Source organism: Schistocerca gregaria, chromosome 7 (assembly GCF_023897955.1).
Source record: "Schistocerca gregaria isolate iqSchGreg1 chromosome 7, iqSchGreg1.2, whole genome shotgun sequence".
In the NCBI taxonomy this organism is placed as follows: Eukaryota; Metazoa; Arthropoda; class Insecta; order Orthoptera; family Acrididae; genus Schistocerca; species Schistocerca gregaria.
In genome coordinates this window covers 138,909,485-138,927,658 of record NC_064926.1, presented here as the reverse complement: position 1 = coordinate 138,927,658, position 18,174 = coordinate 138,909,485, and the positions used below count along the sequence as shown (strand labels likewise).

General features: G+C 38.1%; 1 protein-coding gene across 1 annotated transcript in view; it reads right to left on the bottom strand.

Moving 5' to 3' along the window:
• Positions 1-277: 277 nt before the first annotated feature.
• Positions 278-18,174, bottom strand: part of LOC126282205 (G kinase-anchoring protein 1-like) — a 69,113-nt gene continuing 51,216 nt past the window's right edge. Inside the window, exons 5-6 of the mRNA XM_049981751.1 lie at positions 6,331-6,482; positions 278-1,956 (exon numbers count right to left, since the gene is read on the bottom strand). Of these exons, the coding sequence (XP_049837708.1) occupies positions 1,921-1,956; positions 6,331-6,482 (188 nt within the window). The 3' untranslated portion in view covers positions 278-1,920. The remainder of the gene's footprint in view (positions 1,957-6,330; positions 6,483-18,174) is intronic.

Here is an 18,174-nt window from a genome sequence, read left to right as displayed (position 1 = left end):
TTTTTTAGAGTGACCCTCGTACAATAGCAAAAAAAGGCATTATGGAGAAGTTCATTAAAAACTTGTGCATCATATGGGTGTCATAAGGAATGTCGTTGGCCAATAATAAATTGGCACTATGCACAAATCGTACACCAAGATAAAAAATAAAAACAATTACAATTATATTAAGGGCAGCCAAATTAATATATGACCGTCTGAATGCACTGCTAAATATTTATTCTTGGAGCTGAAGGTATCAAAAGAAAACGAGAGCAAAGGAAAAAAGACCAAGAAATGTATTTCACAGTTCTTTATTGAATATAACCAAAATAAGAAAACCTTACTCATATCACCAGAGAATAACTGGAAAAGAAAGAGGCATACTTAAATGACTGGTGAACTTCACTAAACAAATCACGCAAAGCAATAATTTCTTACAGAACACAACAATATCACTTTATTGATTTACACGAGATGAAAGAGAAGAAAGTTTTGCCTCAGAAGGGCAAAAACAGAATCAACAGTCTCAAACATGCCATTTCAACATGATAACAGAAAACAATGCAATATTTACAATCAACCTCTCTGTCATATTAACAATACAGAATAATGGCATTAAAATTGCATATCTAGAAGAGTTTAATCTCTTCATGAACAGAAACAGTGATATGTTTCTGAAGGAACTTTAATGTTCTCAATGGCATATTTCTGTAATTGGAACACATTACAACCTTAGCAACTAGCACAAAGATGTTCCTATGCCTGTTATATAGTGCTGGTGTATACATCATACAACAGAAAGAAAAAACAATTTAACCAATATATTACAACACATGACCTAACATATTTGGCACCAAAACTGTTTTATAATTACAACAAAAGTTTTCAAATTAAAAAATGCATTAAACAAATACTGCTGAACAGGAAAAATAGTAAGAAAGGCTATCATCAGGGAAGAATTCTATTATTTAGAAACTTAACTTGCATACAAATATGTAATATCTTACACTGGCACAACATGTGTCTCACACTTTTAGTTTAAAGATGGCTGTTCAAATATTGACGGCAATGACCAACTGGCTGGCTAAACAGAACATGTACAATCCAAATCTGGCAGCATTCAGCATCTTGTTCAATTGTCTTTATACCCATAATCATGATGACAACTGTTTTCCTTTACACCTGTTGTTCAAATCAGTTTTCATCAGCTTTAAAACATTTGTGCAGCTCTTTAACAGAAGTTTTGAGAAAAAATGAGCCATGATTAGAAATTTTTTAAACTAGTGTTTCCAACTTTATCAACAACATTTTGCACCAAACCTTAAAAAGGACAGTTTTCATAGGGGTATTCTCTATACTGTGGTGTTCTTAAACACCAGATCAAAATAAAAACCACCAAGGTGTTACTTGTAGCTATCAATTAATATTATCAGAAAAAAGGCAACAAAATTGTGCAAATTTAAATGGGTGGTGTTTTCAACATCTCCAATAAAAGGCAGACCTTATTATAATGATACATGCTATTATTAATAGTAAGAATGAATGCCTTCTGATGTTAAACTTTGTTCCTCTTGTATCTGTCAGCGTATAAAGAAAGAATAACATAAATACCAATGAAAATTTTCTCTCAAATCTACTAAAAAGCATACATTTAAAGTTATCATCACAGTTTAATCCAGATGAAACCCTTAAAGTTGATACCAAACGAAACAAACACAATTATCAAAGATACTGATCCAGTCACAAGACGCAAAATGACATATAAAAGTTGATCAAAAGTATTCTGCTTTGCCGCAGACCTGAAGACTCCACCACAAATGGCATGCAGCGAGCAATTTGATTTCTTGCTTAGTTTATCTGGAGACAGCAAAAACAGTTCCACAACAAATCTGCAGGAAACTAGTTCTGGTACATGTTTCCCAGTTTCTTCTTCTGCCATCATTGTGCTGTTTCACTTGCACTCCGTTTCTTGTTCTACAACAAAAATGAAAAATGGTCAAAAGTTCCCTACTTAAAATAAATAACAGTTTACTAATAAAAAACAACAATTTCCAAGAAAGCTTTGTGCAAAGGGAGCAGCAATGGCCATGAATATTGTTTGTCTTCACATTTCATATTGGGGATGGGGGGCGGGGGGGGGGGGATGGGGTGGGATTAGGGGAGGTGGATTTTGGAGCTGAAGAGAGGGTAGGGGGGCGGGGGAAAGGGGTAGGGGGGGGGGAGAGAGAGGGAGAGAGGGGGAGGGAGAGAGAGAGAGAGAGAGAGAGAGAGAGAGAGAGAGGTGTGTGTGTGTGTGTGTGTGTGTGTGTGTGTGTGTGTGTGTGTGTGTGTGTGTGTGCGCAATGACCCATAAGAATATTAGAACTCAGCAGGGGAGGGGGGAGAGAGAGGGTGAGGAGAGAGAGGGAAAGAGGGGGAGAGGGGGGGGGGAGAGAGAGAGAGAGAGAGAGAGAGAGAGAGAGAGAGAGAGAGAGGTGTGTGTGTGTGTGTGTGTGTGTGTGTGTGTTGGGTGCGCGCGCAATGACCCATAAGAATATTAGAACTCAGCTTGTGAAATTTTGTTGTTATTCACAACACAGATATTCAATGCTTGCGCACACCAAAATTTAATGTTGAACAATTGATAGAATACATGAAAAATTAAGAAATCTGATAGTCAGATGGTTGGACTATAATTGAGGGGAAAGGGGGAGGGGAAGGGAGATTTATGGGAGATTGAGGAATGGTGAAATACATAGGAGAAGACAGGCTTCTGGAGTTTTCCAACAAAACGCAAGGAGCATAATTATCAGGTAAAAATTGCACCTTTATGATGAAACAGTACCCTGTTACTTCAGTGCACCACATCCAACATTATTTCACAGAGTAGGTAACATACTTTAATTGTAATTCTGGAACATCTTCGAAAACCTTTCTAAGGCAGCCACAAACTTCCCATTTGATTAGAAATGTTTTGCTAAAACCAGTTTTTCAGATCAAGTTGACACTTGAGTTATTCAACAAATATATAAACACAGAATGTCATCAATGTCACCTCTATGCCAGTAAGAAATTTGTTTCTGGCCAATGTAGATTTCTACTTTCAAAAATTAAGTAAAGTGGATATCACAGTTACAAAAAGATTTAGAGACTAAATTGTGGACTGCAAAGTATGCACACAAATATGGGCAACAGGAATTCAGGAGAAGAAACTGTGTATTTTATAGTTGTTGCACATTAGGTAAAAAACTGATGCACAAAAAATTGTCAGAAGGAATAGGAGAGAGTTGTTGTTGTGGTCTTCAGTCCTGAGACTGATTTGATGCAGCTCACCATGCTACTCTGTCCTGTGCAAGCTTCTTCATCTCCCTGTACCTACTGCAACCTACATCCTTCTGAATCTGCTTAGTGTATTCATCTCTTGGTCTCCCTCTATGATTTTTACCCTCCACACTGCCCTCCAATGCTAAATTTGTGATCCCTTGATGCCTCAAAATATGTCCTACCAACTGATCTCTTCTTCTAGTCAAGTTGTGCCACAAACTTCTCTTCTCCCCAATCCTATTCAATACTTCCTCATTAGTTATGTGATCTATCCACCTTATCTTCAGCATTCTTCTGTAGCACCACATTTTGAAAGCTTCTATTCTCTTCTTGTCCAAACTATTTATCGTCCATGTTTCCCTTCCATACATGGCTACACTCCATACAAATACTTTCAGAAACGACTTCCTGATACATAATTCGATACTCGGTGTTAACAAATTTCTCTTCTTCAGAAACGCTTTCCTTGCCATTGCCAGTCTACATTTTACATCCTCTCTACTTTGACCATCATCAGTTATTTTACTTCCTAAATAGCAAAACTCCTTTATTACTTTAAGTGTCTCATTTCCTAATCTAATTCCATGAGCAGCACCCGATTTAATTTGACTACATTCCATTATCCTCGTTTTGCTTTTGTTGATGTTCATCTTATATCCTCCTTTCAAGACACTGTCCATTCCGTTCAACTGCTCTTCCAAGTCCTTTGCTGTCTCTGACAGAATTACAATGTAATCGGCAAACCTCAAAGTTTTTACTTCTTCTCCATGAATTTTAATACCTATTCCGAATTTTTCTTTTGTTTCCTTTACTGCTTGCTCAATATACAGATTGAATAACATCGGGGAGAGGCTACAACCCTGTCTCACTCCCTTCCCAACCACTGCTTCCCTTTCATGCCCCTCGACTATTGTGACTGCCATCTGGTTTCTGTACAAATTCTAAATAGCCTTTCGCTCCCTGTACTTTACCCCTGCCACTTTCAGAATTTGAAAGAGTGTATTCCAGTCAACATTGTCAAAAGCTTTCTCCAAGTCTACAAATGCTAGAAACGTAGGTTTCCCTTTTCTTAATCTTTCTTGTAAGATAAGTCGTAAGGTCAGTATTGCCTCACGTGTTCCAACATTTCTACGGAATCCAAACTGATCCTCCCCGAGGTCCGCATCTACCAGTTTTTCCATTCGTCTGTAAAGAATTTGCATTAGTATTTTGCAGCCGTTACTTATGAAACTGATAGTTCGGTAATTTTCACATCTGTCAGCACCTGCTTTCTTCGGGATTGGAATTATTATATACTTCTTGAAGTCTGAGGGTATTTCGCCTGTCTCATAAATCTTGCTCACCAGCTGGTAGAGTTTTGTCATGACTGGCTCTCCCAAGGCCATCAGTAGTTCCAAAGGAATGTTGTCTACTCCGGGGGCCTTGTTTCGACTCAGGTCTTTCAGTGCTCTGTCAAACTCTTCATGCAGTATCATATCTCCCATTTCATCTTCATCTACATCCTCTTCCCTTTCAATAATGTTGTCCTCAAGTACATCGCCCTTCTATAAACCCTCAATATACTCCTTCCACCTTTCTGCTTTCCCTCCTTTGCTTAGAACTGGGTTGCCACCTGAGCTCTTGATATTCATACAAGTGGTTCTCTTCTCTCCAAAGGTCTCTCTAATTTTCCCGTAGGCAGTATCTATCTTACCCCTAGTGAGATAAGCTTCTATATCCTTACATTTGTCCTCTAGCCATCCCTGCTTAGCCATTTTGCACTTCCTGTCGATCTCATTTTTGAGACGTTTGTATTCCTTTTTGCCTGCTTCATTTACTGCATTTTTTATATTTTTTCCTTTCATCAATTAAATTCAATATTTCTTCTGTTACCCAAGTATTTCTAGCAGCCCTCGTCTTTTTACCTACTTGATCCTCTGCTGCCTTCACTAATTCATCCCTCAGAGCTACCCATTCTTCTTCTACTGTATTTCTTTCCCCCATTCTTGTCAGATGTTGCCTTATGCTCTCCCTGAAACTCTGTACAATCTCTGGTGTAGTCAGTTTATTCAGATACCATCTCCTTAAATTGCCACCTTTTGGCATTTTCTTCAGTTTTAATCTACAGTTCATAACCAACAGATTGTGGTCAGAATCCACATCAGCCCCTGGAAATGTCCTACAATTTAAAACCTGATTCCTAAATCTCTGTCTTACCGTTATATAATCTATCTGATACCTTATCTCCAGGGTTCTTCCATGTATACAATCTTCTTTCATGATTCTTAAACCAAGTGTTAGCTATGATTAAGTTGTGCTCTGTGGAAATTCTACCAGGCGGCATCCTCTTTCATTTCTTAGTCCCAATCCATATTCACCTACTACGTTTTCTTTCTCTTCCTTTTCCTACAGCCGAATTCCAGTCACCCATGACTATTAAATTTTCGTTTCCCTTCACTATCTGAATAATTTCTTTTATCTCATCATACATTTCATCAATTTCTTCATCATCTGCACAGCTAGTTGGCATATAAACTTGTACTACTCTAGTAGGGCTTTGTGTCTATCTTGGCCACAATAGTATGTTGATGAAGAATATTACCAAGAGGAGGTGGCATTATTGGAATATCTACTGTGTGCAACAATGAGCATTTTACTTGTACTGGAGGGGGTAAAAAGAGGAGAGAAATTTTTGAAGCACACCAATATTGTGTAGTATGTAGGTAGTGTAGTAGACATGTAGTGATGAAAAGGAAACAGTTAGTTAAAATACTACTAGTGACTATAAACAATTTAAAAGCATCAAACTAATTGTAAAAGAAGAAAATTTTTCAAACTCTTTTAAAATAACAACATTCCAGAAAATTGAGCAGCTGCAAAACAAACATTGACCAAGTGTTAAGACAAAATGAATGGCAGTCAGTTACTATCAACATAGTCTCTTTAGTGATTTGACACTTATTATTTTACATTTCTACAATGATTTTTCAAACAATTTCTTTATAATTAAACAGCCAGAAGTACAAATAATTGAACGTTTGTAACTGAAAGCCTACTGACACACACCTGGGATTTGTTTTTGGTATCAGAAGTTAGGGCCCGTACTTTAGAACGTTCTTGCTCTAACAAAGTGTGAAGACTGGATACTTCTGATGACAGTTCATCCCTCATTTGTTGGAGGCGGTCGACTTCTAGGAGAACTTCTGCCTTATCTTTCACTGTAAAAATGATTCACATTAATTAAACTGCATTCCAAAATCACAACTACTATACACCACAAAAAGCGAAAAAATGCAAAAACCTATGGTCACAAAAAATTACATTTATGCTGCTACGTCACAGGGAAGTATTAAAAAAATGCCTCTTTCATGTTCATACAGAATTAGCAAGACAGAAAATTAATTGTAGTTATTGAAGAATTTTTGTCAGCCTATGTGCAAAACAGTGTTTGATTTTTAAACTGTTCTCTCAACGCCACTTAACTATTTGAAATTATTCACTTAAAGTTAATGGCAAGGTGTGAAAGTCATTGCTCAGGCACACACACAACAGAAAAAGTACATGATCCTTACATATAGTAACTATGGTCAAAAATACTGCATCAATACTAAAGATCACAGCACTTATAAATGAATTATATGAACAACAATTGCCGGCCGCGGTGGTCTCACGGTTCTAGGCGCTCAGTCCGGAACCGCGCGACTGCTACGGTCGCAGGTTCGAATCCTGCCTTGGGCATGGATGTGTGTGATGTCCTTAGGTTAGTTAGGTTTAAGTAGTTCTAAGTTCTAGGGGACTGATGGTCTAAGATGTTTAAGTCCCATAGTGCTCACAGCCATTTGAACCATTTTGAAGAACAATTTACAAGAATTTTCCTTCATAGCCTACATTGCACTATGTGGACACTTTAGTTTTCTTTCATGGCTTATGTGCAAATGAATCGTTGTTTACATATTGTCATTAAATTAATTTATGCATAAAAATTTGAATATGATGATTTCAGTGTCTGCCACATTATATTCCACAGCAATATGTAGCACCAACAAAAATTTCACTACTGATTACACATGAACAAGTTAGTGATTTTGACTAAAAGTTTTCCAGGTTGAAATTTCACATTCCCCCAAAGCAGTTTTTGTTGTGTATAAGAGCAACTTTTACATTAATTGTTATCACGTTTTTTGAGGTGCCACATGACATACTGAGATTATTCCAAGCACAGCTGGAACTGAAAACAACATATACACAAAAGAGAGAATTTTAGGTTGTTCAAGTGACCAATTGCAATACTTTGGAACACAGTTACTGCAGATAATTTTAAAATGTTTTATAATAAACGTTTTGCAATGAGAAAATGGTTACTGGGTATACAGTCCCTATTATTTTATTGTTCAGATCCATAGCATTAACTAAGCAGTCAGAACACATGAATCTGCTTCTTGTTACAATATCAAATGAAGCAAAGTAAAGCCACTGACAATAAATTTACCAATAGACAACTCTGCTCATTCCACAGTAGAAAAGAGCAAGACCTCGATAGCACCCTCATTTTTTTTCCAGAGTAAAGACAGTTTTCATAATTAAACATATTCTAGACCCAATGCAATGGAATAGTCACTTTGAAACATGCAGCAACAATGGCAAATGAACTCACATCACATACATTTGTCAAAATAATTTAGTAACTACTCTTAATTATGTTGTACGACTTCTTGAGTATGACAAAACTAATCATATTACAGAGATGATCAGAAAACCCTATGACATAAACTACCTGAATATAGCGATGGAGAAGTCTGTGACTAAATCACTAACTAGATGCCAAAACAATGAAAACAAAACAGTAGTGTATTCAATTTTATCAACAACTAGTGGAGAAATCTGGCATTGCCCAGATATTTATCTATATTTGTACATCATGCCAATACCGTGCAATGTCTGGCCTTGTGCTTAATGTTTATGACATCATATCTCCTGAACTATGGGTCATACAATGATTTAATTTTGTAGGTACATTCAGCAGCATTCACGGATACTGTCTGCAAATGCAGTTAGTAGCAACGAATTAATAAATTTAAACATCATGTGGAGTGCGACAGTTTTTCATGACTCTCTCAATTTATATCTGCTGAACTGTAGGTCCTACTACGAGATAATTTTGCATTTATATTCAACTATAAATGTGCATACTGTCTGTGAAATGTGTCAAGAATGCAATTAGTGGTAAAGAAGTAGTAAATCATAATGTCATGCCTGATGTGGTACTTTCACTGCATGAACAATTGAAAAGTAGTATGTGACAAATATTTCGACTTTTGCCATTATGAAAGAAAGAGAGAAAAAAAATTGTCAAGGTTTGAAATTATGTGTAAAGTTTGATTCAAGTCACTAAATGCTCTCATTCTCAAAAAATGGATGAATGAAATCTGGGAATTCAAATATTGCAGGCTACATTCCTTTTTGACCCCACACCCACAACTTTGACAGGTAGGTGGTTCTTGTTCCCTCTGTGAATGTCACCTGATGATATGGTATATTTGTACCAAGTTTTGTTGAAATTGTTTCAGTGGTTTAGGAGGAGATATGGAAAAGGCGCGCGCATGCGCACACACACCACACGCATGCACAATATGTATTGATTCTGCAAGTTTCCAGAACAAATTTAACTTTGTAGCAGTGTGTGCACTGATCTGAAAATCCCTGGCAGATTAAAATGGCGTGCTGAACCAGGATTCAAATGCGGGACTTAAATGTTTCACAGTCAAGTGCTCTACCAACTGAACTATCCAAGCATGACTCTCAACTTGCCCTCACAGCTTTAGTTTCGCCAGTACCTCTGCTACCTTTCAAAGTTCACAGAAGTTTTCCTGCAGGACTAGCACTCTTGGAAAAAAGGAAAATGTAGACATGGCTTAGTTACAGCCATGAGAATTGTTTCCTAAGGACTTAGGTCCAGTTCCCAGTCCAGTACACAGTTTTAATGTGACAAGAACTTTCAATTCTATTAAGTTAAAAGCTCTCGCTACACCTGGAAATTCCTTTGTTGCCGCTGTCTGTCACCTTTCCATACTACGCAATATTACTGTGTGATATCCTCACGTACATGAGAAATTCTTGCAAGAACACTATTTGAACTGTTGTCAATATCAATAAACTTTGATAGGAACAATAGATCATGTTTCAAATCAGATACTCTTCAACCAATGGTCATTGTTAACTTGATTCATGACACTGTGATAAAGTCAGTACAGTTGAACTATAAACTGGAATTGTTAAAAAAGAACCAGAAAATGAATATTTGAAGCTGCTCTACAAAACATCACAACACTCAAAAACGGTATTTAAATATGTATATCTTTTAAACTGTTTTTATGTGAATGACGAATTGGCATCTACATGACAAATTCTCAAGCGCATGTTATCTTCTTTTGCACCTACAATCATGCCACAGAGAGACAGACCTGGACACCACGGACCCAAAGACAGTAACAGTGTTTCCCTGAATTGGTGAAGGCAATTGGTGAAGGCATCAGGGGTAGCAGGGATCAACAACAAACACAACAACAATTCCTTCTTTATGTGAATCCACAATTGATCATTTTCAAAGCACAAGCTCACAGTGATTTGTAACAAAACTGTTCAGTACTTTTCCTTTCATTAACAACCCATTCTTTTCCTCCAAGAATCTCTAAAAGTTTCCGAATTTTTCCATTCACTGAGAATTCCTGATTTTCCAGACGAGTAGCCATCCCACTGAAGAACTGTTCACACCTTTCAATATGTCTATCTTGCTGTTTCCATTCATCTTAATCTATACAGCATTTACTGTTTCTTTAACATCTATAATCAAGATCCTTTCTTAAAATTAAGGGGGAAAAATCCTCTAAATAGTTTTAAATACACTGCCTACAGCTTCTTCATCTACATCTAAGCTCTGCAAACCACAGTAAATGCATGGCATTCGGTACGACGACACATTCTGTTGTAGTTTTAAATGTAAGTTCTATTATTCATTCATTTTTTGTGTGAAAACAGTCAATAGGAGCAACTCAATCAAAACAACTAATTCAGGCAGTTCTAGTTTAGTTTTATATATTGGTTGGATTATTATTCATTCATTCTTTCCAGATGAAAGAAGTTTATAGGAGCACCTGGATGGAAACAGTCAGTCCACTGAAGTCCTGCATACTGACTGAATTACTCAATCTTTCTTTTCAAACAAAACCAGTTTAATTTTTCTTTCAGTAGAACCACGCATTTGTTCTCTCATCTGCAAAAACTCTTTAGTGCTTTAGTTGACTGAGCTATCCATTCATATTTTTTTTTAGTGAAACTAGTCTGTAGTTGAACGAGAGCAGTGGTATACAACTGGGATACCCCCCCCCCCCCCCCCCCCGAAGGGCAATCCAGCACCCACGGTACATGAAGACATCCAAGGGCTACATCAAACTTAAAATAAGCATTATACAGATTCATTTAATTATCTACTAAATAAACTAATTCTTCTTTTCATCATTTAAAACTGCTTAATATATTGCTAAGGATTAAGTTGTTCCAGATGCGATTAACACATAACTAATTAAGCTGATGTGGCACTGCGGATACAAAGTCGAGCATAACAGTTCTGTTAAGAGTATGTGAAGAAGAAAGGAACAGTGCCACGTTTTGTGGAGAAGGGTGCAGCCTACCACTGTTATGGGGCAGAGGGTGCTACTTACTACTTTTAATGTTGCCTCTTACCAATGATGTGGGGCAGAGGGTGCAACCTACCGATGTTGTGTGGCAAAGGGCGCATCCTACTGAAGTTACACGGCAGAGAGTGTTTCTTACCGATGTTACGTGGCAGAGGATGCTTTGTACTGCTGTTGGATCGCAGAATGTGCATCCTACCGACGGTCTCTGCCAGAGAGTGCATCCTACCGACAATCTCTAGCAGTGAGAGCATCCTAGCAATGTTGAGTGGCAAATAATGTTTCCTACCTATGCTGCATTGCAGAGTGTATTTCCTAGCAATGTTGAACGATGAAGTACTTCCTGCTGATGTTACACGGCAGAGTGCCCTTTGTACCATTGTGCATGGTAGAGGGTGTGGATCATTCCATGTGAAATCAGCCAATTAAATAGATAAATAAACAAATAAATAAATTGGAACCTAAATGATTTAGAATTTTGTAATTTTTTGTCATTTTATTCAACCTATAAGAATAAAATAAGATATAAAAAAAAAGATTTTTTTGGGGGATGTTTCGTTTTCAAATGATTAATTTTTAAAGTTTCCAGAATTGTGCAATTTTTGCCATGTTTTGAAAACTTAAAATGGTCATGTCTCAAAAACTATTTGCCATACAGACCTGATATTGTATGCTGTTTTATTCAGTTTATTACAGGCTTTAAAACATTTGTTACTTGACCAAATTTGTTAAAATGCTAAACTTCCCCAAATGAAAATGTTTTAAATGTGAAAATTTCATATTTGGATTTGCTTATCTATGTTAATTGTACTCTGTTAATGAATATGCCAGATTTCATGCTGGTATTACACAGGGAACATATTGAAATAAATTTTATTTTACTGCAATTCACATTGCAAACTGTATCTCAACTGCATGATTTGCAAGCTGGTTCATAAAACTTGTTAAAAAGAAATTATTGAGTATTAATTAAGCACACATCAGTTTATCACTTTAAAACTGTACTAAACTAAGTTATATAACAATTACGTAAATAATGTATGGGATGATATGGCTTTTCCATTTCATACATTTTTAATTTAGTTTTTAGTTCGTATTTCTAGAACAACAGAAATTACACATACATATTACCAATATACATGGTGTTCCCATTTCAAAACACTGTAGAAAGAGAACCAGAATGATGTCAAATTTGAACAGCATACTACTGATGCAGAGGGAACCTCACATAACAAAAAACATTTAACAAAAGTCTGTAAGTGTTAGAATATGCAGACTAACAGACACATGGCACATGGCTTTTCCTCAGCTTGAATCACGGCACATGGCTGTTCCTCAGCTTGCATCTGAGATGACTAACATGACTGTCTCCACGCAGGATGCGTACTGGTGGTAAAGCTCCTTTACAATGGTGGGGTGCCAATAGCCCTGCAGAACTTCCACATATTCAAGGTACGAAAAAGGCACTGCTCTGGTGTCTGCTAAGGTTCTGGAGAAAATGACTACAAAATTCAGAGACTGGTGGGTGGTGGTCATGATGATTTACGGTGGAGGATGCTAAACAGCAAGGTCATCAGCACCCTTGCATTAATGATATACCAAAGAAGATTGGGAAAAATCTATGGAGAAAGATCATTAAACTGGAAAATTATGTTTCATCCCACCACAAGAATCATAAAGCAGCCCCGAGAAGGCGAGCTTCAGAAAAATCCACAATAAAATTCCAACAAGACATAGCTGAATAACTCAGTAAAATAATTGATAAAATACCTATAAAGATGCTGTTAAAAAAGGGATGGACAACCATGTCTGGATGATGACTTAGAAATAATACATGACCCAGCAACTCTGTGACACATTAATATTTCACATCCAGTTGTTTTGGGAAGAAATCCGGACACCACACAAAATCTTCAAGACAAGGACAACACATGCGTCAATATCAGTTAAAACAGAGGGAAGATCCTGTGGGATGCCCAGTTCAACCCTCAGATCATCATATAAAACACACTCACTTAAAATATGTTGTACTGACAGCTGTATCCTGCATTCTCTGACAGACTGGGGGCTCCAATCAACGTAAGTGGAAGCCATGCATCAATGGGCAATGTCCCACTCTAAGCTGAGTAAGAGCTACTTCTCCACACCATCACGAGCGGATGGAGGTAATCCATGGTCGCACTGAAGTCTTTATGGAACATACTTTATTATTCCTCAGTTCCAGCCACTGAGGCTCCCACCAACATATGGCCTTCCTTGTCACAAATGAAGTGAGCCCACAGAGGGACCAAACAGCGAGGAGGGGGAGGAAGCGAGCAAGTTTCCTTGGCAGCGGCATCAGCGAGTTCATTTTCCCTATGTGCCCTGGAACCCAGCAAAAAAAAAAAAAAAAAAAAAAATGATTTCCTTGTTATACCTTTGCAAGAGAAGGAGAGCATCTTACAGCTGTTGCACCAACCAATCTGCTGCATACATCTGTCCAATAGTGAGAAGAGCACTTTGAGAAATGGAGCAGATGATAAATTTTTTGACACGACACCGTCTCATCTAGTCGATTGCCCTCAGGATAGCAAACAGTTCTGCGTAATAAACTGAAGACTGCTCTGGGAGCCCTATCCTGAGGACAATGTTGGGGAACATGACAGAGCAACTGAAAAAAATCTCCCTGCTTAGAATCATCTATGTACACAGTAATAAAATCTGGATGGCAATGTAAAATATCATTAAACTTAATTTTAATTAATAAAAAAGCTAGCAACAGGGCTCGTGCAATAGGCCCCTGTTGACAGCCTAATATCCTGGTGGTGAACTGCATCGAGCATTTTAAGGTACGAAGGCCTTGCTGACCCATAAATCTGGCATCTGTATTCAAGCAGGGGTCGCACAAAGGCCTTATAAAAGTTGTATGGCCGAACTGCTGGCATTTGAAGCAGCACATAGGGTTAGGTACATAGAACCTAACCTTAAGTCATAGGAAACCTACCATGATGTGTTCAGGTAGCGTTGGAGAACTGAAGGTCACAATGAAGGTGGCAGTCGTCTCAATTTCTCCACTGTTCTTCCCTGTCCTTTGCTCCACATCTATTATCTCCTGTGGTGCCCATTCTTGTTTGAGTTCAGCAGCATATATGTCCATAATATCACCACAGGTTACCACAACTTTACTGGAGTTAAGAGAGTTATGTAACTCAACAATGATGTCTTATTCACCCAATTTTTGTGACTTCTTAAGTAGTTCCACCTGCTTTGCCCGGTTAGTCTCAACCAGCAAGGACCATTTCACAACCGCTTAATAGTCTTTAGAGTACCAGTGAGACCTTTTAAGCCTTTATAAATATAGAAGTGGGACACTTTTTCAAACATCCTCTCCTTCCTCTTGATCACTACAAAGATGTTCTGATTCATGACTCCCTGAGTCCTGTTACTAACAACAAATAGATAATCAGGAGGACTAGCCTCCCTCATTCTTTTTGATGAGTGGGTATGAGTGCTCCCAGGCAGTACACACTTCCCACGGGGAGGAGAAGAAGAAGATTTTGAGGGTTCCATCTCGGTCCCATGAGCAGCTAGAGAAATAAGGGTCCACTCAGACAGAATGCCTGCCTGCCTTATACAACTTAGGTGCGGCAGGTTCCCCAGAGGCTGCCCGTTAATGACTGTTTTACCTCATCAGCCATGCATCTCTTTAGCGCACAGCACACCTTGGAATTGAGGTATTTTTTATATATAAATTTTAATTCCATCCTTGAGATTCGCGCGGTCAAGCCAAAATCCCCACTCCCTGTGACACAGAACATTCCAACATGGCGCCACATGGTGTTTGCTGAAGCATGCCCAGAGCTTACAGTGACAGAAAAATGGCAGTGCTTAGCAGTCCCCAGCTCAGGAACACTGGTGTTGCCAAGCCCATACTCAGCAAACAAAGAGACAGGTTCCTTTGAAGTGCAACATAGCAGAGGGAGGAAAGCTGGTCATCGGACACCTGTCAAAGATATGGCCACAGCAGGCGAAGATGTGGCAACAGCATTGCAGGACAGGACAAATGGCGGCGTGCAAACATGCCGTGAACGGGGCACTGCCCAAACGTTGGACATGCCTGTGAGCACAGTGCACAAAACACCATAAAATACCATGCACTGCTAGCCATACAAAATCATCCACATTCAGGAGTTGCTTCCTGCTGACCAGCCAGCAACACAAACACTGTGGAATTTCTCACTCACATGTAAATGGACAATGAATGGACATGGAACATTCTGTGGATAGACAAAGCTCATTTCCATCTTCAAGGGCATGTCAATAAGCATAACTGCAGAATATGGGCAATGGAAAATCTGCACACACATCAACCAGTACCACTTCATTCTGCAAAAGTAGCTGTGTGGTGCAAGTTGACGGCATCATTTATTGTAGGCCATATTTTTTCAAGGAGAGGAGTCCTGCAGGTCCTGTTACCTATAACATCACTGGTAAATGCTATGAGGGCCTATAGTGCATCAATGTCATACCAACCCTTCAACTGCATGTATGTGTGGGTAGGATCATTTTTATGCAAGATGGCAGTACTCTGCACATTGCACAGCCAGTGAAGCGAAGGCATTTCGGTAGTGCTAGAATTATCAGCTGTCATTTCCCTACAGACAGGCCGCCCAGATCACCTGATCTTAATCCATGAGACTTCTGGCTGTGCGCTTATCTGAAAGACATTAGCTCAGTGCTCCAATTATGAATGAAGCTGAACTGAAGGCACACACTGCGCAACACATTCTGAACAAGACCTCCGAGGCACTCTGATCTGTTATGTAACATGCTGTTCCTCAATTCAACTTGTGGCAGAGAATGGTGGACAGCTTACTGTACATGCATTGCACCATTCTAATTACAATTATAAAGTGATATTTTCCTTTTTATGTGTTTGCGGCCTCAGGGCAATTACAAACCAATTCATTTTGCTTTTCATGCAGTTTTTGGTCCCAGGACAATTAAAAACCACTTTTGTTTTGCTTTCTGTGCAGTTTTCAGCTTCAGGACAATTAAAAACAAAATTTTCACATCTGATGTGGTACGACCTTGCCACGATGGATGCACTTACCTATTAGTGTCATACATGTTGACTGCTGAACTTGTGCAGTCACACACATTGATCAGTGTGAATGGTGTAATGTGTAACTCAAACCATAGTCATCATATTGTGATTTGTCTGTCATTTGTAGCTGATTCCACATAAGTTAAGATGCTCACAGTGCAATCTGCTGGTAAAATTTTCATTGACTGTTTTTGTTCCATGACATTTCCTCTTTTATCATTAATATGCTGCTTAAATTTGATGTCATTCTGAGCACTAGTTCTCTTTCTAAAGTGTTTTAAAACTGGAATTTTAATTATGGATACCCTGTGTAATAAAACAAAAAACATTCACTTCTCTTGACAGTAATTCACTTCAGTAAAGATGAATACTGAGATAAAATTAGTTAAGCACTGGTGAGGGTGAGAGGAGCTGGTTACTGCTTGTATGTATAAGTCATTAAGCACTGGTGAGGGAGAGAGGAGCTGGTTACTGCTTGTATGTATAAGTCATTAAGCACATGTGCTCAGGGGATAAATAGGCAGAAAAATGTTATTGCCATGATTTAACATGCTTAACTGTCCAATAAAATGTAGAAAGACACATGTTGGAATACAAGTACCAAGCACAGCTAACAAAGTGGAGTACTATATTTGCTGTATTCCAAAATTTGCATTTCTACATTTTGCTGGGCAGTTAAGGGCTTTAAATTATGACACTGGCACATATTTGCCATCTGAGAACGTTCATATTGAATGACACCAGAGGCTTAACAAATGTACCTAAAATAAAATTTGAGGAGACTTTTTTAATACTTATAGAAATCAATTGTGCAAGCAAGTTCTGAGGCATCAAGAGATCACAAATTTAGCATTAGAGGGCAGTGTGGAGGGTAAAAATTGTAGAGGGAGACCAAGAGATGAATACACTAAGCAGATTCAGAATGATGTAGGTTGCAGTAAGTACTGGAAGATCCAGAAGCCTGCACAGGATAGAGTAGCATGGAGAGCTGCATCAAACCAGTCTCAGGACTGAAGACCACAACAACAACAAAGCAAAACCTGATCAAATATTAACTTTCTTCCAATTGTCTGATTGAAGTATAGATGCCATTAGACATTTTCGATGTGACAAATGATGAGCATGCAGCATGAAAAAGGAGCCAGGCAAAGAGATTTTATCAAGCTATAACAGTCACAGGGACACAAAGTATCAAACATTTATTCATATAAGCAAATACTGTTTCTCATCTTAAGGATTTTGCTGTTCACATAATTCATGTGAGTCCCGATGATGATAGCATGCTTTTGAACAAATTACAAGACTTCTTCAAAGGGCCTATGCAAATGATGGATGGTTTGTGGGCTATCAAAAGGAGAAAAAGGAGAAGTACAACTTTTATTTATGCGTCCTTGTGGACCAGCAATTTCTTTTTCATAACCAAGAAGACAAGATGAATTGAATGTACTTTTAAAAAAAGATTCATATTTTGTAAATTTGATCTCACAACTGCCACTGGAAGTACATAAGGACTATCATATAAGAGCTGTGAAAGCCTTGGATATTATAATGTAAAAGAGTGTGTTGCTACATCACTAATGTGTCATTATTGCTTGGGAGAACTACGACTTGGTTATGTCAGTCAAAAGAAAGTTGCAGTATATTATCTTAGACTATAATAAGATTGTTATTGGATCACTATAATGATTCCCACTGCAAGGCATTCACAAATAACACATTGTTAAATAATGACAGCTATACCATTGTTTAATGAGTAATACTGATTAATATTACTGTATTAACCTCTGCATAGACGGTGGGGTCTAAGAAGAGCCCATGACACATAGTTTGATTATAATTTCTATTGTTGGCACATACAGACTCGCCATTCTAGTTATTCTTAGTGTGCCACGGTGGCTTGTGAAAGGTGGATGTGTGGCATGCTCTCACAACAGTACATATCGGTTTTATATTGTCGCGGTTTCTGTAGACCACATGCATGCTTTAATGCAGTATGTATTTACAATGTGCCAATTTGCTTTTATTTCAGTATATTTATAACAATGGCTCACTTTCTCTGTGATGAGGACATTTCACGACTGTCAGAAGGAGGCAGTGACTCAGAAAGTTAAGACATAGAAAGAAATAATACAG